This window comes from Mustela nivalis (assembly GCF_964662115.1).
Source record: "Mustela nivalis genome assembly, chromosome: 1".
Taxonomy (NCBI): Eukaryota; Metazoa; Chordata; class Mammalia; order Carnivora; family Mustelidae; genus Mustela; species Mustela nivalis.
Window position 1 is genome coordinate 128,905,836 of NC_139020.1, and position 24,812 is coordinate 128,930,647.

Genomic DNA, 24,812 nt, shown 5'->3' on the forward strand with positions numbered 1-24,812 from the left:
CCGGGCCGGTCCCCGAGGCGGAAGTGTGCACCGACCCAAGTGGGCGGGGAAAGACGATCAGGCCTGATCCGCCTGGCTTTCCTACCCTGACAGCCGCCATTTCGGAGCTTAGTTCCCGGCCCGCCTTTAGGGACATCGCGCCTCCAGGCCCGGGAGAGCCTGGGCCCCCGGCGGAGCCTGGTATCACTGGCTTCGAGGAACCGAGTGACGTCATACGCGGAGACTTCCGGTTCCCGCTCTGAAGGTGGGACTCTCACGTGCGGGCGTTTCAAGCAGGGGGCTCCTGCTGTCTTTTAATGGAAGGGCTGGTGCCCTGGGAGGAAGATGCAGGTGGGCTCCTCTTCTGGTCGGGGTAGCGAGCTGTGAGGGTTGTGGTAGCGTGATGTATAAAGGCCCGTGTTTGACGACAAACATCAGACCTTCTGTGAGCCTTTCTCCTATCCAGCACGCAAAGCTTTGCAAGACATAAATAACTGCTAATGCCGGATGAAGTGCTGAGGGTAGGGCTAAAATTAGGGTGAATTGAGTGGCGCGCAAAATGCAAGAGGGTACCCCAAAAGTCTGTAATCAAGATAAATATATTTTAATGAAATATATTTAAAAACCAAAATTAATGCATTAGAAATTCATGGTTGACAAAATCTCGTGGTTTTAAATAAAGACAGTGCCATACGGAGCCATACTGGAGCATGAGGCGAAAGGAAAAGCTAGTTACACACATGCTGTGACTTCAGTTAGCCAGATAAGTAACGATCTTCCTGGTACTAAACCGGATAAGCAAAGACAAGAAGATAGAAAGAGCCTGTGGTGAGGGTGAAACTGGAGAGTTAAGTCCCCCTATGCTCATGAAGCAGTCATTTTCCTTACTCAAAACTATGCCAGTTAAGCTGGGGCCCAACAACAAGCCAAGACCTAAAAGAAATTCCTAGACTGTCAATAAAGAAAAACTGGTTGTGTATTATTGACCCTACATACTTTAGTTAACTGAAGCCAGGTGCTCTCTGATTTATTATGAGATTGAGGAGGGTATCATTTTTATAGTTTAGGACTTTTTATTTTGACCCTACACAAATAATCTGTGTTGTAGGATGGTGATTGTTATGTATCTCAGTATCAGAATCCACAGTAGTCTTTGTTAGTATGTCAGTAATGGGCTTTAACTGATTTTCTTTTAAAATCAACAGCCTCCATTCCTATCTAGAGATCAAACTCCATGAAACCATTGCATTTGTGCCTTATCATACATGGGGAAAGCAAAAGAAAATGAGAATGCACTCAGCTAGCGGGTGCTGCCTGAGCCTCTAGGTAAGAATTGAGATGCTAACCCCTAATATGTGCTGTTTAAAGAGCTGTTCATAACATTTGCTGTTGGTTTTTGGTGCTGGAAATGATGACTTGGTTCCCAGTAAACATTTTCAATTGAAAGTGTGTTCTATTGTTTTAAATTCTTCAGTCATCATGGGTATTCGAGGACTAATGAGTTTTGTGGAAGATCATAGTAATGAGTTCTTCACTGATTTGAAGTTGCGAGACACAAAAATTGTCATTGATGGCTATGCTCTCTTCCATCGGCTCTGCTTCAACTCAAACTTGGAACTTCGGTATGGAGGGGACTATGATTCTTTTGCAGATGTTGCACAAAAATTCTTTGAATCACTGTTTGCTTGTAATATCTGTCCATATGTTGTATTAGATGGAGGATGTGACATTTCCGATAAAAAGCTTAAAACTTTAAAGGATCGAGCAAGAGAAAAGATCCAGATGGCTCATTCCCTTTCTGTTGGTGGGGGTGGGTATGTATGTCCTTTACTCATCCGAGAAGTGTTCATACAGGTTTTGATCAAGCTACAGGTGTGTTTTGTCCAGTGCTTTTCAGAAGCAGATCGGGACATTATGACACTGGCTAATCATTGGAATTGCCCTGTGTTATCATCAGATAGTGACTTTTGCATCTTTGACCTAAAAACTGGGTTTTGCCCATTGAATAGCTTTCAGTGGAGAAATGTGAACACTATCAAAGGCACACAAGACTGCTATATCCCTGCCAAGTGCTTTTCCCTTGATGCACTCTGCCATCACTTCAGCAATATGAATAAAGCTCTACTACCTCTCTTTGCGGTGCTATGTGGAAATGATCATATTAATCTGCCCATCATAGAAACATTCTTAAGTAAAGTACATCTTCCTCTTGGAGCTACCAGTTCTAAGGGGAGGAGACACCACCGAGTTTTGGGACTTCTGAATTGGTTATCTCATTTTGCCGACCCTACTGAAGCACTCGATAATGTTCTGAAATATCTCCCAAAAAAGGATCGTGAAAATGTTAAGGAAATTCTCTGCTGTTCCATGGAAGAATACCAGCAATCTCAGGTGAAGCTGCAGGACTTTTTCCAGCATGGTACTTATGCCTGCCCAGCCGCCCTGAATCTGGACTTACCAGAGTGGGTATTAGTGGCTTTGGCCAAAGGCCAGCTTTCTCCTTTCATCAGCGATGCTTTGGTGCTAAGAAGGACCATTCTTCACACACAGGTGGAAAATATGCAGCAACCAAATGCCCACAGAGTATCTCTGCCCATTCGGCAGATCATCTATGGGCTTCTTTTGAATGCCTCTCCACATCTGGAAAATATGTCCTGGAAGGCATTGCCTTCTCAGCCTCTAGCTTTCAGCGAAGTGGAAAGGATTAATAAAAATATCAAAACATCGATTGTTAATGCAGTAGCAGTGCCCAAGGATCATGCGGACTTAAGCAAATTGACTGAGGTAAGTGTTTGTGATGCTAATCTAATTTTTGTTAAGTACTTTACAGGTTAAAAAGTGCTTTCATGCATATTCTCTCAATATAACCAAATGACGTTGGTTGCTCTAGTCCCCCCATTTCATAGCAGACAAAACTAGGACTCAAAAGTAGGTTACTGTGTGATATGTCAGCCAGAGAGTTGCAGTGTTAGGACTCAAACCCAGGTCTTTTAGCCCCAGATCTGCCATTTCCATTCTACTTCGGTATTCTGTGTTATTCTGCAATTATTACTGCTATTCTGTTGATACTAGCTATTAATAAATTGGGGTCATGTGACTTTAGAAAACAAGGAAAAGGAAAAAATTCTGAGCTGCAAAAAGAAGTGAGCCTTGAAGGTACTGATCAAAGGCATGGTGAATATCTTAGATTGCATCAGATTTCAATTAAGATTAATACTGATGCTTGCTTGGGTCTAATTTTTCATTTTTGTCAATGAGGACCTCTTTTTTTTAGGTTTTAGGTTTATGGCATCATAATGATTAGTTTGATGTTGAAAATATGACTCTTAGCCTAACTCAGTGTTGTTTAAACCTGAGTAACACTCTGAGCAGTCCACTTTTCAAGATAAAAAATAATTTATGGATTCCAGTGTTTATTGTTTGTAATACTACATAAATATATTAAAAATTATAAATAGAGGGCCACCTAGGTGACTCAGTTAAGCATCTGACTCTTGATTTCAGCCCAGGTGTTGATCTCAGGGTCCTGAGATCGAGCCCCAAGAAGGGCTCTGCTCTGTGCATGGAGCCTGCCCCTCCCCCTCACACCTTTCCTTGGGCTCACTCTCTCAAAAAATTATAAATAAGTATGAAACTGCTTATGCTAACACAATTAAAGTTACAGTTAAGTGCAGATAAACTTAAAATGCCAATTGTAGTGGCAATGAGAGTTTTCTTAAATTCAACTAATGTTCAGATTCATGAGACTCTCATAGACCATTCCTGGTACCAGTCTACTCAAGCCTATAGGACAGCAACCATAGCTTCCCAGCAGCTTTGAATTAGGCTTTCCTTTCCTGTGGGAGTTTTTCCAACAATCTACACCACTGGTTCTCCGGTGGGATGATTTGTCCTCCTACCTCCCACAGGGGACATTTGGCAATGTCTGGAGACACTTTGGATTATCACTACCTAGGTAGTTGGGGGAAGGAGGAGTGTTGCTACTGGCATCAGTGGGAAGGAGCCAAGCATGCTGCTAAACATCTTAAAATGCACCAGACAGGCCCTCCCAGGAACAAGGTATTATCCAGACTGAAATGTAGTAATGCCAATAGCTGGCCTACACTGTTGGCTACGCACTAAATTCTTTAGTCTCCGCATTTAGTGCCTGCTCAGGCACGGGGAAATGAGATCCACATCAGGTGGGTGTCAGTGCTTCCTTAGCAATGAGGAATGACTGTTCATGTGATGTGTTTCTTTAAGGGGTGCTGAAATGTTCTGGAATTAGTGATGTTTGCACAAGCGTATAAATATATTAAAATTGCTTTAGGATTTTTATGGGGGGTTGGGGGGTCAAGTAACAGGGTGAGGGTATTAAGGAGGGCACATGTGATGAGGACTGGTTGTTATATGCAACTAATGAATCATTGAACACTACATGAAAAACTAATGCTGTACTATACAGTGGCTAACTGAACATAATAAAAATAAAATTATAAATAAAAGTAAATAGAAGAGTGAATTTATAACATGTGAATTATATCTCAAAGAAAGAAAAGGTCTCATTGGCCTCCTTCCCCCTCCCTTTTTGTAACAATTCCATAAACATAGCTTCTGGGCCCCCTGCAAGGGCCATGCCTAATTATAGGTCACTATGCTCAAGGAAGCCCCACGATATGATGTCCTCATCTGGGTTTACAGTTCAGCTATACAAATCTAGATGCAATTTTACAAGAGTCATTTTTACCATGCTAAGTAAAAACTAACTTTATCACATTTCCAGGGTTACAGAAGTAGAAAGTTGAGCATAAGTCAAATTCCAAACAGAAGGGATTTATTAAACTTTTCCCATATGAGCAAATTAGCAACATTCTAAATGATGATATTTTGCTAAAATTACATTTCTCCTCACAACATAAATGGTGCTGTGTTGGAAAGTTTTTAAAACTTTTTTTATGGCTTTATTGAGAAGTGCTGTACAGGGAAGTGCCCATATTTAAAGTGCACTTTGATGTATGTTTACATCTGTGAATCCATCTTGCAAACTAAAATAATGAATGTATGCCACAATCCTAAAAGTTTCCCCTTGCCACTTTGCAGTTCATCCCTCCCTGAGTGTGTACACACAGCAAAGTACACAGAGTACACAGATTGTACAGCCTGATGAATTTTTACCAATCCACCTACCCTGTAAAGAATGTTCATCAGCACCCCAGTAGCTTTGCCTAATGTCTGGTTTGAGCAGCCCCTCTTCTCCCCCTCTGGTAATCACTATCCAGACCTGTAATAACATTGAAAAGCTTTAACTTTTTTTATCTTATAAAAATGGCATCATAGAATAGGAATTCTCTCATCTGGCTTCTTTTTATTCACTTGTTTATGAGACTCACATCACTGTGGGAAGCTCTTGATCATTTATATCTCATTGCTGTGTGGGAATATACCACAATTGATTTTTCCATTTTGCAGTCGATGGGCATTTGGGTAGTTTGCAGTTTGGGCAATTGTGAATAGGGCTATGAGTATTCTGGTGCACATCATTTACTGAAAATAGGGACACTTTCTATTGCATATACCACTAGGAGTGGAATTGTTAGGAGATATGCGTGTGTTTAGTTTACAAGATAGATTGTCAAATGGACTTGCAAGGTGGTTTAACCAATTAATTCCCCCCAGCAGCTTATGAGGGTTCCTCTTAATTCACACCTCTCCTGACACTTTGTGGTTTTTATCCTTTAAGTTTTAGCTATTCTGATATTTGTATGGTGGCATCATTTTAGCCAATTTGGTGGATGTTAAATTTGCATTTCTCTGATGACTTATTTTTGAGCACCTTTTATGTGTCAGTTGGCCATTTGGGTATTGTTATATAATTTTTTATTCAAAATCTTTTGCCCATTTTTCTTTCGGCTTTTTATTTCTATATATGTGTCCTATGTCAAATAGCATGTAAACAGATTCTCAAATTCTTTTTGAATTTGGGTAGATTTTTTTCATTCTAATATGTTTTGATGAACAGAAGTTCTTAATAGAGTCCAGCTTAAATTTATTATTTATGATTATCAATTCTGTGACCTACTTAGAAAATTACTGTCTACTTCAAGGTCATGACTTCTTTTTTTTTCCTTTCATATTTATATCTATGATCTGTCTGCAACTGATTTTTCTGTGTATGGTGTGACATAAGGATCAGGGCACATTTTCCCCCATATAAAAATCCAGTTGAGCCAATAAGTATAGTATGCTGATTATCCTTCTTGCTTCTCTTCACTTACCTGTATTCAAAACAGGGTAAAAATTTAATTTCACTTTCTGTATGGTGAGATCTTTTAGCTTTCCCTAGGCATAAACTCATCAGTTTTCTACTTCCCTCATTATTGCTAACTCTCATTAGCACATGATAATTCTAAATGGTATCAGGTTCAAATGTGATTCCAAAGACAAATGCACAATATGAATAGAAATTTTTTGACATTTATCTGCTTTGTGCCAGCTATTGTAACAAACTTTATAGTTACTAATTCCCACAGTAACCACATAGTTTCCATTTTGGTTATGTTAGTTGCAGTGGATAGAGTTCCACTCAAGCTAAGCAGTGGGAGGTTAATCATAAAATGAGATGGAAGTGGACTATTCTCTGGGATTAAGACAGTGCCAGGACCAGCCTCTCTCTGGGTGTCTCTGTTTCTTTGTGGGATTTTCTACGGGCTTGTGCTTTCGGACTTGTCACATGGGATAAAAGTTAACCAGATTTAAGGGCTGTGAGCAGAGCAGTTATAGGTCAGAAAAGAATTCATGTATTTCCTTAGCTTTACTTGGTGCATTTTCCTACCCGTTAAGATCATAGAGTTTTTGTTTGTTAATTGCTACTTCCCATAACAGTGATTGATTACTGTAAAGCATTTTGCATATTTCTCATTTTAAGAAGTTTACCAGTATCAAAATCTTAAACCAGTTTATAAATTATATTTAATACTCTCTTGCATCAGTGATGAAACGATTTTGTCAATTATGATGTGTTATATTTCAAGGTTAACATGTCGATTCCCAGCTGTCAACACACTGATGACAAACTGGTTTTTAAGATGCTGAGCAATGTTTCATCCTTTCAGAAAGTTAAGAAAAATACTTTTCTGGCTGCACGTTGACACTAGGAATACAACGGTTTTTTTCTCTCTTAAAGTTTGATCATAAAGTTCTTCTGAAGGTGCCCTTTTAATAGTCCTAATGTCCTTATTTTAGAAGTGTGTGACCTAGAAGGTCCCTTATAGTTCTTAAGATTCATTAAGGTAAAGTTATTTCAAGAAGTCTGAAGTCCTCATAGCTGTTAACTCCCTTTTATTTGAAGGGCACTCTAACACATGGCATCGAAGTGTGGTGTGTTACTGCAAGCAGTAAGGTACTCCTTAAATATTCCTGTCTCCCTTGACTATATGTCTCACCTAAAAGCAGCTACCCTGCAACAATCCCTGTGTGGAAAAACAAAAAGATAATAAAACATTCACCTGGGCAGGGACAGGAGACAGGACCCAAACAAACGGAAGCTTGTCTGATATACCACAAAGGGTACATAAAATCTAAGTTTGCCTTCTAAAGGTGATTGGTAATGGCACCATGAAGAAGGTGGGGACTGAATATTCACTGACAAGTAAGAATATGTCTAAGTATAGACCTTTGTTTCTCAAAGCAGAATAGTTAAAATGCAGATTCCTGGGTTCCTCTCAAATTTACTGAATCAAAATTTAGGGGGTGGGACCTGAAAACTGAATTTTTTAACAAGCTTCCCAAGTGATATATCCACTGAAGATGTTCACCAGCCTACACAGAAGATGGAATGACATGAGTAAGGGTTGTGTAGTGAGGGTAGACAATATATCCATACAACCATATTTATTAAGCACCGGTGGCTGATTTCTTTCCTCAGGAAGATAAGAAACTGACAGAGCAATACATTTGCATTAAAGTGTTTTCATACTAGAAAAACAATAAAGACATTCCCCAAAGTAACTTGCAGGATGTTTGGTATGTATTTTCAGCTTTCCTTGGCCAAACGGCAGATACTTCTGTTTGACACCCTGAAGGTGAAACAGACCATCCTGGAACCAATTCCTTCTTCACTGAAGCTGCCCATTTCTGTCAGTTGCTACTGGTTGCAGCACACAGAGTCCAAGGCAAAACTGCATCACCTCCAGGCCTTACTGCTAGGGATGCTGATGGGGCCCTTGCATGCCATAATAACCAGCCCTGGTAGGTATCTGGAAATTCCGGGAGTAAATATTTGCATGTTACTTGCATGTAATACAAGTTTAAACAAACGAAAAAATATTCTTGGATTATTTCCTCACATCAGTTATATCCAAAACTTAGGAATAGAGGCACTAAAATACCATTCATTCATTGGCAGATGTTTTTGAGCACTTGTGTGTGCCAGGCTCTGTGCTGCAGAGCTTGACAATGGCCCAGCAGTTAGGATGTGCTGATATTGCGGAATCCCACCTGCTCTGTGGCACCTAATGCTTTAATCTCTGAAGTAAGAATGTATAATGTGCCAGTTACATTGTCTTCTGTGTACCCTGGCCCTATCAATACAGCAGCAACATCACTAGAAACGGATTTAAAATAGTCTAGTGGTGAAATTTCTGAATACCTACAGTCATAATAAACATTCATGCTTGTGCTGTTTTATTATTTCTTCTCCACTGTAAGTTTCAATTCGTGTGTTAGTGATGCTAGAAACAGTAACTTTTCTATTATAGAAATACACCTTAAGGCAGTTTCAACTGCATTTAAGTATCAGGTGAAATAAGTGAGAATGCATTGGAGCACTTCAATTCTGCAGTGGAATTACTCCCTTTAAAAGATTATGAATGCTGTAACACTTTATCTAAACATGTATAATCATTATCACACTCCAGAACAGTGCTAATATCTAATCTAATTGCCACTAGTCACATGTGGCTATTTAATTAAAACCAGCTTCTCCTTGACAACCAGGCACATTTCAAGCGCTCAGTAGCCACATATGGCTACAGGCTGAATTCGACAGCACAGATCCAGAACAGTTCATCGTTTGCTGCAAGTTCTGGTGGACAGTGCTACACTGGAGTTTACTTTTAAAAATAAGTTAAATGAGAATGAATCAGCCTAGATTCCAGGACTCCCAAGTGTGAGAGTTGTTGTCGGAAGAGACTGTTGTTCTAGTACAGCCAACTTAATGCAAAACAAGTTAAGGCCCACTGTTGGTTTTCTCTCATTTAAGAACATTCTCAGGGCACAAGCCTGTGAAGTTTTTACCTGAGTCCAGCAGAAGGGGCACGTCAAGGGTCTGTTTCTTTTCTTTTAGGAATTGTGGACCCTGCACCCAGGCAGGCTCAGTGCCTTGCTGCTCGCTAATTGGTAAAAGGTGGGCCTCCTTTTTATTATTTTCAAGTTGGTCCAGTGTCATTTTGCACTCCCCCACACAAGCAAACATGCAGAAGCTTACAGTTGAACACACAGAGCACTCTTTCTTGCCTAGGGTTGTTGCTTCTTGTCTCTTATCCTCTACTGTGTGACGTAGATGACTGACCATATTCTCCTTGAGTCATGCTTTTGTTTTCCTCCCACAAAGCAGAAGTTAGTGTGCTTTGAACACAGAGGCTGTGTTAAGTGCACTATAGCATAGAGGCCTCCATGGAAGGAAATTTAGTGAACAAGAACAGTGAAGAGAATGATGTTTAATAGTAATTTGTATTTTTCAGAGAGACAGATTTAGGGTTTGTAGAGTTCAGATGCAGAGGTGTTTAAGGTCAGGTAGTAAACCAGTGGAAGGTCAGGTAGTAAACCAGTGGAAGAGATGTTAAGGGGAAAAAAAATAAATAATTTGGGGTTGAATAGTTAGGTTGTCATAAAAAAGGCATTTCAGTATAAATATTTCAATTTATACAGCAAGGCTTTTACATTGACGTTAAAATAGTAAAGAGCCAGAAGAGAAAAGCATTTTGGTTATTTAAACTAATTTTTTTTTTCTTTATGGAATTCAAAGTTCTATATATAGAGAAAATTACAAGCTATACAGCGTTTTTGGAAATACTGCCCTTGGGTTGTTTCTTTGTCTAGATAAGGAAGAGCTGCGGGAGGTTGGTGCTAGGATGTTGTATGAAGAGTTCCAGAGAGTGAAGGAGCAGACACGGCCGGGCACGAGACTGGACTTAGACACAGCTCACATCTTCTGTCAGTGGCAGTGCTGTCTGCAGATGGGGATGTATCTCAATCAGCTGCTGTCCACTCCTCTCCCGGAACCAGACCTAACTCGGTAAGCACCACGGGAAACTAGTTCAGATGGCTGCACACAGAAGTAAACACTTTTATTTATACTTAAAGCATGTAAGTTAATGTTTAAAAAACTAATCTTAGTATAATTGGTCTTGGATCACCATTATAGCTAAAGAGCTGGAAAAAGGAGAAATAGTAATTTTGTTCCATACTCCCCAAAAGTACCCATGATTAGATCAAAGCTTTAAAAACCGCCCCATAAAGTAAGAAAAGAGGCAGTTGGTAGGATATAAGCTGTTCCTTCATTTCTCTCAGGTCTTTATTCAAATATCACTTTATAGAAGCTTCTTCTGATTACAGTTCTGGAATATTATTCTCTACTTCCAGTCACTCTAGTCCTATTACTCTTTTGGACTTTTGTAAATTGCATTTCTTACTACTTGGCAAACTGTTCACATATTCGTTCAAATATTAAGCCCCTGTGTGCTAGAGTGTAGTGAACAAAACAAATTTTTTAAAATCTCTGTTGTCATGGAGCTTTTTAATTCTAGTGAGATGACTATTAGATGCTTCAGTGAACTTTATCTAGGGTTTTTGTTTTGCCCGGTAAGTATGAAGAAGGGAGAGGCAACCTGTATGCCAGGAAGTGATGATGTGTTTGACTATGGAGTTGAAACTGAGTAAGAAAGGATAGCAGTAGGGTGTGGGCCACTGAAAAAGTGCTACATTCACTGGATTGGGACATCCTGGTGATTGTCCATCCAGGAGATCCCAGAGGGAGAGAGGAAGATAAAGGGGAGATTGTTAGCAAATGGAGCTGAGATTATAGATGTGCTTTGTCTCTCCCCACTTGAATGTAAGGTCTGTGAGGACACAGACTTAGCTATTTTATTAACTTTTGTACCCCAGGGCCTAACATGTAGTAAGTACTTAAATATTTGTCAAATAAATTGAGTGATACATGAATGGAGGCATATAAAATATGCTGGTATGACTTTAAATGTTTTAAGGTCTAAAGCTTCCTAAACAGTAAATAATGTTAATAGATTCCCTGGGCCTAATAGCTGAGCTACCCCTAGAACCTTCTACCAATAAGATTTATTGGACTTTGACTTGTGAATTCTTTATGCCTTTTCCTTAAATAATTTAGGTCATTCTTGACTGGATCCTCTCTAGCTACCATATATCCCTTTACAACAGAACAGAGAAAAACAGAACCAAACAGTTCTCCTCATGATGATTTCAGCAGGACTGTTCTTGAATCTCAGCGTTACTAGAGTTTATTAAATGATGAACTTACGCAGATCAGTTGCTAAGGCACCAGTGAATCAATTCTGACATTAAGTTATATATTAAATTTGTGGCTTCCAGTTAATCCCATCTTGTATTTCTGAAGTAGGTGTTCAGTGCAAGTGAATCAGTGAACTTGCAAGTGCTGCCACTAAATTTTCTCATATTTTAACAGACTGCCTGTTTGGTTTATCAGACATTTTAAATTCCTTTTCTTTGAAGTGTTAAGAGGCCTGCTGAACTTTTGGCTAGTTGCAGACCCAGCAAGCATCTATCATTTGTTGGTAAAAAGTTTTTAAGTATCACCAGCCAAGTTTGTAATAACTCAGATCTTCCTTCAAGGAACAGAGGTTTTTGTTTGTTTGTTTGTTTTTTTAAGTTATCTTAAAAATAATTTAAAGAAGCAAGAAGAGTTTTCAATGTTTAGCTGCATTTGTTGAAGCCATGTTAATGACCATTATCTCTGCACTGAACCTCTGCTTTACCAACAACTCTTTTTTTCTCTCCCGTTGAACAGACTGTATAGTGGAAGCCTGGTGCATGGACTATGCCAACAACTGCTAACATCAACTTCTGTGGAAAGTCTCCTGAGCATGTGCCCTGAGGCAAAGCAACTATACGAACATCTGTTCAATGCCATAAGGTCATATGCCCCTGCTGAATTATTCCTTCCAAAGGGCAAATCAAATTCAAAAAAAAGAAGGCAAAAGAAACGTGGTACCAGCTGGTCAAAGAACAGAGTGGGAACCACCTCAGACACTAGATGCTGTTATGAGGGAAGCAATCGTTTTGGGCTATTAATGGCGGAAAATTTGGAGGAACAAATTGAGGTCTCAGAGCTTGAATAAACTCAGCCTGCAACCAGATGTATCATTGTTAAAATTTTTGTTACCTCCCTTGAAATGATTAACTGTTTTATTCAGAATCTGTTAGGGAATAAATTTTGTAAGAGGCAACCTTTGAATCCCAAGGTATTTTGTATTCTGCTTTTAATAAACACAACCTGATTTAAGAAACTTATGTATTTTCTTAAACACATTTGAAAGCATGTTTGTACTACTTATGTTCCATTTCAGGAAGTTAAATAATAAGTCTATAACCTTTCCACTGCAGCAATTCATCCAGCTAGGTTTCCAAAAATAACAGAATTCCTACTTCAGTTATTTCCTATAAGTGGAAGTGGGGTTATTATTTCAAAAGATTTTTTTTTCTTTCAACTGCTTCCTCTTCATCGTTTATTCTGAAAGGTCTGAGGCCTTAGAAAAGTGAGGGTGCCAGACACAAAGTAAACACCTTTAAGTACTAGGAAAATGAGACCATGGCAGGCTTAGGAACAATTTACATGCTCCAGGTTTTAAAGGAGAAGTTGAAACTGTAATGTCTCCAGCAAATTAAGAAATAGCATCCTGAGCTCCTAGATCTAGAAGAGAAAGAGGAAACGCTATGAAGAAATTAAAAGATTAGTGATATATGCAGCAATACCAGAATCTCAGGCCATTTGTTCTACTGCAGGTATTAACCCATTAATGGGATCTGAAATTAATGAGTCACAACAAGCATTTTTTTAAGTGGAGATCATCAGACATGCATATCATATATTCAATAGTTATGCAAAATGTACTTCTTACTGTGGATTGCAGTCAAAAGACTTTGAAAGGCACTGCTCTGGAACATTAACTAGAGGCTGCTAAAATTATAAATAACAATAGAATTGTGAAGGTGCTGGCCAGTTCCAAATAAAGAACTTGAAAGTAAGCAAGTGGAATGAATCCAATTGGGCAAGATCTAGAGATCTGGAGGTAAATTCCCAACCTTTATTTGCATTCATTCAAATGGTGTTCTTCCTTTCTTCTGTACTCTTCTTACTGGTATATTCCATCAGTGAGAACCCTAAACATGGTTTTAAGCTACCATTTTGAACAGGCCTATGTTTGGTTTCTAACATCTGGCCAACAAGTCTTTCCACCTTCCTAGTGAGAAGTATACTCTTAAAGGAGTAAGCCCAGCATCAGCCAGTGTTTCATATACACCTTCCAAGTGTTGACTGGCAAAAAGCACAATCCTACTTGTTCCTAAAGTTTTCAGCCCTAAAGACTGGTTTCTGTTTCAAATAAAAAGTTCTTAAAATTAGGTATTGTTTAATTTTAGGATGAGTGCATGTGGCTCTGTACTAGTTCTTTTTATGTTTCTGAAGAGATCGTTATTCATAGAAGAATCAAAAACACTCACATGCTCTATTTTTGATATGTGTTTTTCCAGAAAACAGTAGACCTAAAGGGGACTACAAGCACAAGCACATTCAGTCCACTGTTATATCAAAATTCTCTTTTTCTTTTCTTTTTTTTTTTTTAAAGATTTTATTTATTTATTTGACAGAGCGAGATCACAGTAGGCAGAGTGAGAGAGAGAGAGAGGGAAGCCAGCTCCCTGCCGAGCAGAGAGCCTGATACGGGACTCGATCCTAGGATCTCGAGATCATGACCTGAGCCGAAGGCAGCGGCCTAATCCACTGAGCCACCCAGGCGCCCAAAATTCTCTTTTTCTTAATTCCTACATTTGGGAGCCAATCTGGAAATTATACCAGTATGAATGTCCTATTTCTGGGCTTTATCATCAACACCGCTTTTACAAACCACCAACCTTACATGAAAAACCATTTCTATTTCCATCTTGGCAACTGGTATAGTAGACCCCAATCTGAAGAGTATATGGGCTAGAGTTTAATTAAAAGTCAACTGAATTATATCACTCATCTCTGTCATTAAAAGTTTTTCAAGCAAAGGGGCCCTCCTTCAGTAGTCACTGAGATCAGGTTCCCTTCTCTCACCACTGCAATCAGGGCCATTCACTTGAAATGAATTTACTGCCTTGCAGTGAAGCAGTTAAAATCTAATAATGTCCATTAACTCTTACTCTGATAATTAAGGAGTTACCCCACCACATTATAGATCTTCTCCTAGATGTATAAATCAGAGATCATAAGCACTCCACAAGGTATCTGAGGGGTTTACCAAAGAAATACAACATAGTACCTGAACCTCCAAATCGTATAAGCTACTTGGGGGAGACAAAACACAACGAAATAAGAATATTTTATGAAGCAATCTCTCAGCCACAAAATAGCAAGGAGCAGACTGAACGCTACAATAAAGTGACAGCAGTCACGAGGCTGAGGACAGGTTAAATCACAAGATTTGGCTTTAAGAGATAGCAATGTAATTCAGATGAGATAGAGGGGAAATGGAAACACCTCTATAGAAGAAGAATGTTACACACTCCATATTCTATTTGGAAAATTTGTTTCCCGTTTTTAATCGAGCCTTTAGGTCTTGCTCTTTCTGATTCAATTCTAGCTAATGAAAGCCTACCTGAGGCTTTGCAAATGTAAGTCTTCAATTAGTTTCAAGTACCAAAGGGACTCTGGACAGTTGTTTTTTTTTTTTTTAACTGAATAAATTGGGGCGCTTGTGTGGCTCAGTGCATTAAGCATCAGGTCATGATCCCAGGGTCCTGGGATGGAGTCCTGCATCAGGCTCTTCGCTCAAGCAGGGAGCCTGCTTCTCCCTCTGCTGCTCTCCCTGCTTGTGCTTGCTCTCATTCTCTTGACAAACAAATAAAATCTTAAAGAAAACAAAACAAACAAACAAAAAAAGATAAAGACCTTAATAGAAAGGTCTTAGAATTATCTTTTCTTCTTTTGTGTATAAATGAATTAATGATGATGCCTCAGTTACCCTATCTGTAAAACGGGAATTGAAATAGTTCAAATTGTTAAAGACAAAATGACATATACTTTTAAGTTACTTCACCCAGTGCCTGGCACTAGAAACATGTGAGAAATGCCAGCCATTATTGTGGCATCCACACAAGAAGACCAAAGAGCAAAGCGAGGGATCTGAGAAAGAGTGAGAGGGGGTTGAGCAGAAAGATTAAAGCACCATGACACCAGCAGCTTCCAGAGCTAATGGCAGAAATTTTGCAGAGGCAAGGAGATCAACATTATCAAATATGGCTAATGGGAGGACAACTACCAGGCAACTACCAGGGTTATATCCTAGCCTTACCCCTAATCCTAAGGAGGCCAAAGCGAGTTTTTCCCCTTGGTGAGATTCCCAGAGTTCCCTGGTTAGCACTCTATAGCACATGTTATTTAGCCAGCAGGCACTCCATGAACCCAGAGCAGCACCGAGAAAGTAGTCACCCCCACAGTGAGCAGAAACAATTTCACTTCTGTAAAAGGACAACTCTCCCGAGTACCTGACTCCAAACATCCTGACCTTTTATTTTTTAGTGAGGTGGATATAGGGTACTTGGTATATATCGCATTAAGGTCTTACATACATTGATGCACTTCAGTCAAGACAGCTGAAAATGATTCTGCACCTGGTATCAATTTGAAATTAAATACTACTTATTTGGGGAAGATGTATTAAAAAGATGCCTCCCCACTTTCAGCAACAGCTTTCTGAACCATGTATGGTGAGCTGCTTTGCCATTTCTTTCCAGGTCTGAAATTCACTAAAACTCAAGTTCATCCAACTATAAAAATCCTAAGATGAGGACCTCATGCTGAGGAAGAATGTTTTTAAACATTCAAAAGCATGACTGCACCAGGCCATGTACCAGTCTGTTAAAATGGGAGAAACAGATGGATAAGGTAATACATGGAAAAAGCATTTCCAGCTTGTTTCACTGGATACAGTTTTCAGGGAGAAAAATCAAATTTCACACAAATGTGGCAATGCACATGCAATCACTTTTACTCAAACTAGTCTTGGTAACATCTGATGTATCTGGTTAATAGCAAAATCTTTCAATATTTATATATTTATGTATATAAATATGTGTACATGTACACCCCTATACATACACATGTATACATATGTATTTTTAATTAATTTTCTCATTATGACTATGGAGACACTTGGGAGATTTCTGTGTACAATATAACTCATTGTCATCAGGATCAGGGAACACCTAGGAATGTTTTCGTTAAAAAAAAAAAAAAAAAGCTCATAAGAGTGTATCAACATTGGGTTTTTGATCGTTTATAAGACTGAACCATTTATGAAAAAATTATGCCATCATGTGTGCTAGCATACAAGATTAGGAAAACTTTTCTATGTTTTTTAATGTAATTGGTGCTTTTGGAGGATTAACTGAGGTGCTGTTTCTTCTTGAAAAACTGCCATGTGTCTATCTGAACATTACTCTCCTCAGATTTTCCTGATTCATTTGTATTACACATTATGGGAGAATAAATAAAAGGATGTTGACACGAAAAACAGAAAGTCTACTTTCCATTATCCCAATGCTTCCTAACATGGGTATACAACAACAAACTGTATTTCATGACGGGGGGAGCTATGTAGACTAATCCAGCTTTAAAAGAACTTTCTCTGAGCTGTCAGCTTTTTTTTGAGTAAATACTTATTATATCTGAAAAAATGGTGTTTTTAAATGTGCCATTGAGAACTGCTATAAATTATTGCTAAAATTGCTATGGTTATACAGCATTTTTATGCCTTTATAAAATACTGGCAGGAATTAGGATTCCTAACAGGATTTCCTATACAGTTGTCACTCATTTGCGTACTATGAGGTGTAGTTGGGAAGTTGGGGGATCTAGGGGTTCTGTTGTGGATATGTTAAGTTAGAAATACCTTTTAGGCACTTAAGTGAAAATATCTGTCTGAAGCCTAGGTTACTTTGGGTGTTGAGATTATAAAATGTTTTCCTCTTCCTCTATTTAAAAACCTCTCCAATAAATACGCTGTACTATTTCATCATCAGAGAGGTAGCAGTTGATGCCTCTAGGAAGGATGGCATCAAGAGAGCAAGCTTCTGATGTTCCCTTGTCTTGTCACAAGGAACTATGGAAAATAAGAGGTGAAAACAGTAGGTAGGGGGGCCTTTGTTGTTGAAATCTGACAATGGTAACATCAATAAGCCCAAGTTTCCAATCACAAAGTACTGTAGTCCCTCAAGCTTTATGATGTATAGAAACTGTTTTTTTTAAAAAAGATTTTATTTATTTGAAAGAGAGAGCAAGCAAGAACAAATGAGCACGAAGTGAGGGGCAGAGGAAGAGATAGAGAATCTCAAGCAGACTCTGCACTGAGCATGGAGCCTAACATGTGGCTCAACCTCATAACCCTGAGATCACGACCTGGGCCAAAACCAAGAGCGGATGCTTAGCCAACCGAGACACACGGGTACCTCGCGAACTGTTTCTTAAAAGACAAACTAAAGAAACTGACCCTCTTATAATAATAACCATAATCTACTTCATAAGTGATAAGTCTGATAGACAAAGGTGGACCATCAGAGCAATCTACTAAGAAATAGTATCATAAATTTACCTTAGAAATATGATAAATACTATGCAAATGTATTTTGGTTTGGAACATTCTGTTCTGAGAAAATACAAGAGTACATTTTCCCCTAAGACTGTGTTGACAGGGTGTTTTGATTTCTACTATTACTAAACTTTGTTTTCCCTATATATTTATAATATAAATAAGCCTACTCAAATTAAACTTGCTTCTGTGTTTGTGTTAGGAAGAAACAACCAATAAGAGGGAAGGCCACACTTCTCTTGTGTCTTTAATGAGGAGCACAACTCAGATGGGACAACAGATCTGAACACTCTACCCATTCACTGTAAGAACAAGGAGCCTTGGTGATGAGCTGGGGCTGATAACAGCTGTTGATGTTGATGTTCTGAGAATAGACTAAGACTCTCTGACTTCCTTCCTAGTGGAGAATTAGAGGAGTCACTGACATTAAATGTGGTATCAAGTGCATCCATCCCAGGTAACAACCTGCTGGGAGGTTGGAAGGTAGAGAAAAATGATGTCCCTTCCTTTCTAGTCCACTGAATGCCATCCATTGGCCAATTTTCCTCTTTTTGAATTTCTATATGAGTAGGCAACCTTTATTCTGTAAACAGCCAGAAAGTAAATACTTTAGGTTAGTGAGCCATATGGTCTATTGCAACTACTCATTTCTGTTGTAGCATGAAGCAGTGAAAAATACTACATATATTAATGTACATAACTGTTTTCCAATATAACTTTAGTTACAAATCCAGCAGCAGACTGATTTAGTTTATCAACACCAAAACCAAATTAAAATCCCATGTGGGCGACTTAGGGAAGTATTAAAATAAACTGTTTCACTTATTTGCAACACATCTAGCTCATTCATGGGCCATCCAGACCTGCTCCATATATAGAGTCATAAATTCTAATGCAATCCTATTAGATAACCATATTCATGTGAGAATATGCTCACATATTCATGTGAGAAACATGAAAACATATTCGTTTGTAACTCCTTAAAATTGATTTATTAATGCTTATATGTAAAAGTTTGTCATGTCTCTCCTATCGAGCGAACATTTTTTACAATCATCTATTTGGTTGGGGCCTGCTATAAATGGCTCCAAAGATAATATTTTAGAAGACTCACATAAGTTGTTTCATATTGTGCTTTTGCTGATGCAGATGTGATAAAAAGAGAGCACATGCTCAAGGTATTTCAGGATTTTCTTTATGACCATAAGATGGCACCAAACTCTTACTCCTCAACTAACAGGAACTTTAGCATACTTATCATAAGGAAGGCCTTACTAGAAAAATTTTTAATATAGTTGAGTGGATTAGTATTTTAAAAAGAGAGAAAGAGGGGTGCCTGGGTGGCTCAGTCATTAAGCGTCTGCCTTCGGCTCAGGTTATGATCCCAGGGTCCTGGGATCGAGCCCTGCATCAGGCTTCCTGCTCCCCGGGAAGCCTGCTTCTCCCTCTCCACTCCCCACTCCCCCTGCTTGTGTTCCCTCTTTCACTGTGTCTCTGCCAAGTAACAAAATCTTTAAAAAAGAGAGAGAGAGAGCTGTATTAAGAAACACATTTTGTTTAGAGTTCAAAATCTGGAAATACTCTGAACCCAAAATGGACCTCTAAGTTCATGCAGAACCATTTACCCAATCTGGCACAATGTGCTTTGTGAAGACTGTGAGATGTGAATTCTACTCAGAGGGTTACTAAGTAGAACAATGCAATTATTGCTGAAGAAATAATGGTGACGGGCAACCTTGATTTAGATATGAAAGCAGTTCTGCCAGGACTAACAGCCATGGGACGGGCATAGAAATGTGGGCCTTTGCCCAAAATATTTGTCAGTTTGTTTACATGTCAACAAAAAGGGAAAGGAATGGCAAAGTCAGGTGTGTACAGTGATCCGCCCGTACATGAAACACGGTCTACCCAGGGCAGCTGGACAAATGCAGGCAGTTACCATACTCATGAGGACATAGGAACAACAGCAGGTTTAGATTAGAAAAGAATTTATAAAGATCAAAACTAATGGCTCAAAGATTTTTCACTTTCATCTCCAAATTTCACCACTTAAACTTATTTTGAATAAAAGGAAAAGATTATACCAAATTTCTGTCTAGATTGATTAAGGTAGTGGCTTGGACTTAAGTTTCTGTTTTCTTTAAAAAAAAAAAAAATCCCACAACTTTATGCCCAAACTTACAGATGGATTTATTCTTTAGAGTATGTATAAGAAACTGTCACACACACACACACACACACACACACACACACACACACACACACACATCGTTATAGTAAAGGCCATGCTGGTTGGCTCTTCAGCTGGGTTTTGAAGAACAGGTAAAAATTCCAATTCTTAAAATTGAGGCAGAGAAAAAAGGTTTTCAAGATGAAGGAATACCATCCAAAAAGACTGATAAGTGGACTGTGTTAGAACACTGTGTGGGATACAAGGCTGGAAAGATACAAGAAAGAATTACAACTAAAATGGAAAAGAAAAACAAAACATTGTTTTCAATTCTCTTGCCATAAATTTCTCAGGGCAAGCATCTACGATTTTCCAGCCTTAATGCCATTCACTGAGTATGTTTTCATACACAGCAAAATTTCAATCTAAGCTATGCATTTCTTTGCTTATATTCTCTCACCCCTTAAGAGTATCTTATTGCAAACATCAAAAAGATGCATTCCCAATAATTCAGATGAGGGTCTTCCCATCAGGAATCTTAATAACAGGTTCATTCTGAAAGCTCTATAACAGAGGAAGCTGAAATATTCCTATCTTTTCCCCTTGCATTTTGAATTTGTTTACTGAATCTTACATTACTTTACTAAAAAAAAAAACTACTTTCAAAAAAATTTTATTCTGTCAAAGCCAAGTTTACATTCATTTATTGCTTTATTTTTAGCAAAAGAATATAGGTAATACCTGTAATAAGAAATTATTTTCCTACATTATTCTTTGTCAGCCATGACTTTAAATCATATTGAGCTAAAACCTCTTCTAACATGTCCACTGGGAAATCTCAAGGATACTACAAACTTCCATTCAAATTGACTTGTGTCCCATTAAAGGCTGCTCAGCTTCGGTAATTCTCCAAACAGCTCTACTATCCAAGCCAGAAAGTCCAAAAAGCCAGGGAATTTCCACATGTTTCTTTCCCCCCATCTGGTCATGTCAATACCATCTCTTAGAAGACAGATAATAATATACCTTTATTCCCATACTGACTGCTACAGCTCAGTTTGTCCCTCTACCACTTAATCTTTTACAATTCTCTTCATCAGTCTCCCTGTTTTATCCTTACAATCCACCCTCCATGCTTCCATTAGTGTTATTTTAAGACAAAAATCCAAACTCATATCACACTCCTGAAATCTTCCAGTATGCCACCACTCAAATGTTTTTACCTTCACCACTAGGCTCCTATCTATCCAACCCCTAACATTATATACCTCTTGTCTTAACTGCCCCCAAACACCTTGTGGTTTTCACCTGTTCCTTTGAGCCCTCCATCAATACCTCTGTAGAAGTTATTCTGCTGCTTCTAGGCTGGAGAGTCCTAATTTAAGGTTTGATTCAGATACTACTAGTTCTAGGAAATTTCTTTGACAACCTCCTCCTATGAAGTTGTTTCTCTCCGTTAGCTGTGATAATATCTGGGGCAGCATTTTCCACTGTGCCAAATGTATCTCATACTGGTCTCCAGGGTTAAGACGGAGAACTCCCCACAAAGGCAAGATACTATCTCTTAATTCTTTCGACAACTAAATCTAAACAATATATATAGTCTATTATATCTACATTAATATCAAGGACTGGTTATAGCCATTCTCCATTATCAACAACAACCAACTCTGAAAACCAAAACTGAAAATAAGGTTGTCTAACAAGAGTTAATGGTCAGGGTTGCCTGGGTGGCTCAGGGGGTTAAAGCCTCTGCCTTCGGCTCAGGTCATGATCCCAGGGTCCTGGAATCGAGCCCCACATTGGACTCTATCCTCAGCAAGGAGCCTGCTTCCTTCCCCCGCTCTCTCTCTGCCTACTTGTAATCTCTGTCAAATAAATAAATAAAATCTTTAAAAAAAAAACTATAAAAAAGAGTTCATAGTCATACTAAATTCTGAGCTCAAGGAAGCTAATTATGGGGATAATCAGCTTATCCAGTGACATACCAGTTAGAATATTTACCCACACCACGTTTCCGTATGCAAATCAGCTATTTGGACTGTAACTTAGTCTAACAAGGCATTTCAAAGATTTCCAAATGCCAATGTAAAGGGAAACGTCAGTAAAATGTGTGCTGAATTCATCTTAATGTATGTGTATTTTTAAAATAAATGTGCAAGACCACTACTAACTTTCATGAAATAGCTTGTTAATAGTTGCATGCCCTGCCAACCCTGTCCATGAGATCTTGAAGGACTAGGATCCTATCACATTTTTATTCTTAGCAAACTCTAGGCACTAAGTAAACGTTTACTGAAATGATAATTCATCCATCTAAGTTTTTGCTTGAGTCACACACAATGCACATGAAATGCCAAAGTTAATTAAGGTTCTTGAATATGATATTGTTTGACACTAATTCTTTTTACTGAGAAACTATTTTGAGTATGGCCAATACTCATGCATGTCCTATATAAAAGAGATTAAAGACTACCAATATGAAATATGTACCTTGCATGGGTATAAAATATAAAAAATGTGTTTTAACGTTCTGAGTGTGGTTAGTGCTATTAAATAAAGCCTGTATCCTGAAGGGGGAGGTTTTTAGGTTAACTGGTTTCACTTTGTTTCATGTCTAGGTCATGCTATGCTCAGTACAAATGTGAGAAAACATGTTAAGCCCTGTTTCTCTGCAGCTGGGAATTATCTACATATGTGAATTATTTCAAGTTCCTTTCTTTTCTTCCCAGATATTTAATCACTTTGGGACCAAATAACTTCAGGAGGTAGTCTAACAGGGAAAAATCAAGTAAGTTAGTATTATTAAGGACTCTGCAAGTCCTAGGGCTAGGAAATGGGGCAAAAATTTTAAATTTAGATACAAGCACATTTAAATTATCTATACTATACTAATTTGGGTGAGATATACTATGGGAGATATATATACAAATATATTCTAATTTGTTGTTACACTACAGAAAATTGAAACCTGGATATAGTACATTTGTACTGTACATTTCACTTCTTTTTAAATCACAGATTCTATGCACTATGAGTACTGCCTAATTTTGGTTATCTTCTACATCCATAAGATTTTAATGTTAACAGTTCCGACTGGAAAGTCATTAACTTATGAAAAGAAATCATTTTTTTTCTTTTGGTTCAAAAACCGAATGAAAGGATAGGCACATTTATTTCATATAAGTCATAGTCTGAACCTAAAATGGAAAGCAAAAGATTGATATGCATAATAACATATTTCAAATCTTTGTAACAAAGAAAAAAAAAATCATACAAAATTTAGGTATGAGACATCACGTCATTAAAGATGAAGTGACTAGACAATGGTTTCTATGTTCTATCTAATGAGAAAAATGTACATGTGACTATTGAGCCTTAAAGGGTAAAGGAGAATAAATTTCAGACATCTTGGCTCCTAATACTTAACTGTTTCAATCACAAGGACTCAAAGAATAGATATTTTTCCTATCATTAATAACAGTATTTCAGTGCTAACACTGGCAGGTTAATATTGATAAAAACTAGCGAGTGGTTTACGCTGACAGTTTAAAAAATGAATAATTACAAAATACAAAACTAATGAATTTCAAAAAGAATTAAACATGTAAGAATTTAAAACCCATTTCTGTGTCAGAGAGAAATGTTCAATAGGAAAATGGATTTCTAATTTTGAATTTCTGGCCCCAATTTGCCACCACGGAAAAAAAGAAAAAATTTACCTACACCTCACCAAGCTATTATAAAAACAGATGGCACTATAAGAGTAAATCCAGCTTTTTCTCTAGCGATGCCCAATGCAACCAAAGGAAGGCAGAGAAAAAATGGTGCAAGTCTGAAGGAACAGGCTCAGGGTAGTGCTGCAATCTAAGCCAGAAAAGATGCAGATACTCAAAGAGCAAGGCCAGCACCAAGTCTTCCCGTATACCCTGGTTCATAAACCATCTCTCTGAATTTGGGGCTTTTAAAATGAAGTATAGCATTCTATACTTCCTAAGAAAAATGCTTAAAAATATACATAGAAAGACATTAAGAAAAATAAAATTCAATTGTTCAGGTGAGGTACTTGGAATTATATTTAGGGGATGACAAAATGATACTTGACAAAGTATATATTTATATTTAACTCAAAAAAAGAAACATTAACATATTCATATAATCTATCATAAATTTCAGCCCAATCACCCTTAAATGCTTTTGATTCTATAACTGTTAATTACAGACAAAGCTACTCTACCTAGAATGCCACTTGATGACCCTGTATTAATATTGCTAGACCACACTCATAACTTTAAAAAAAAAAAAAAAAGCAACCATTTACTAAGAAAAGCAAACATTTACTTCAAATTGCAGTATAGACTTTTCAATCACAAAAAGAAAGAAAAGAACAGTGATCTGACAGTGGTCACATCCTGTGCAAAAAACTTGATACAAAAACAGTAACACAAGGTGTCTGAGCTGCTTACATTGCAGGAAAAAGGAAATACAGTAGCTGAAATACGGCATTCCTGGGAATCAACTTCTAAACCAATAGAATGCCTTTGAAATGATTTCATTTATCTGTATATTAGTAAGAAAGCCCCACCACCATAAATAGTACAATATTTAAAAATTAAAAAAAAATTTATATCTATCTAAGATAGATAGTGTATTTGTACTGTTAGACCTCTTTAAGTGCAGAAGGTGGTTCAGGTTTTGCCTTTTTTTTTTTTTTTTTAATTAAATAACTGCCCATATGCTTTATAAAGTTCCACTCAATTGCAAAAGCCAATTTAAATCAA

General features: G+C 38.0%; 2 protein-coding genes across 7 annotated transcripts in view; one reads left to right on the top strand and one right to left on the bottom strand.

Annotated features, from left to right (window-relative positions):
* The first annotated feature begins 30 nt into the window (after nucleotides 1-30).
* Nucleotides 31-12,518, top strand: ASTE1 (asteroid homolog 1). Its single transcript, XM_082684397.1, has 7 exons — nucleotides 31-244; nucleotides 1,185-1,305; nucleotides 1,454-2,763; nucleotides 7,995-8,205; nucleotides 9,302-9,361; nucleotides 10,057-10,252; nucleotides 12,020-12,518. Exons 3-5 carry the CDS (start codon nucleotides 1,459-1,461, stop codon nucleotides 9,349-9,351), a joined length of 1,566 nt encoding a protein of 521 aa, XP_082540523.1. The 5' UTR covers nucleotides 31-244; nucleotides 1,185-1,305; nucleotides 1,454-1,458; the 3' UTR covers nucleotides 9,352-9,361; nucleotides 10,057-10,252; nucleotides 12,020-12,518.
* ATP2C1 (ATPase secretory pathway Ca2+ transporting 1) overlaps nucleotides 9,660-24,812 on the bottom strand; it is a gene marked incomplete at its 3' end in the record, with an annotated part of 171,920 nt that continues 156,767 nt past the window's right edge. For 5 of the 6 annotated variants that reach the window (XM_082684260.1, XM_082684264.1, XM_082684263.1 and 2 more), the window contains one exon: nucleotides 9,660-10,244. In XM_082684260.1, the coding sequence (XP_082540386.1) occupies nucleotides 10,149-10,244 (96 nt within the window). Of the gene's footprint in view, nucleotides 10,283-24,812 lie in introns of all 6 variants that reach the window. The other variant, XM_082684261.1, reaches the window with a different exon arrangement.

Excerpts from the sequence above, each read along its gene's own strand:
- ASTE1 (XM_082684397.1), top strand. The coding sequence starts at position 1,459 with ATGGGTATTCGAGGACTAATGAGTTTTGTGGAAGATCATAGTAATGAG. Across the intron at positions 2,764-7,994 it reads ACTTAAGCAAATTGACTGAG|CTTTCCTTGGCCAAACGGCA; the intron begins GTAAGTGTTTGT and ends ATGTATTTTCAG. Across the intron at positions 8,206-9,301 it reads TGCCATAATAACCAGCCCTG|GAATTGTGGACCCTGCACCC; the intron begins GTAGGTATCTGG and ends CTTTTCTTTTAG.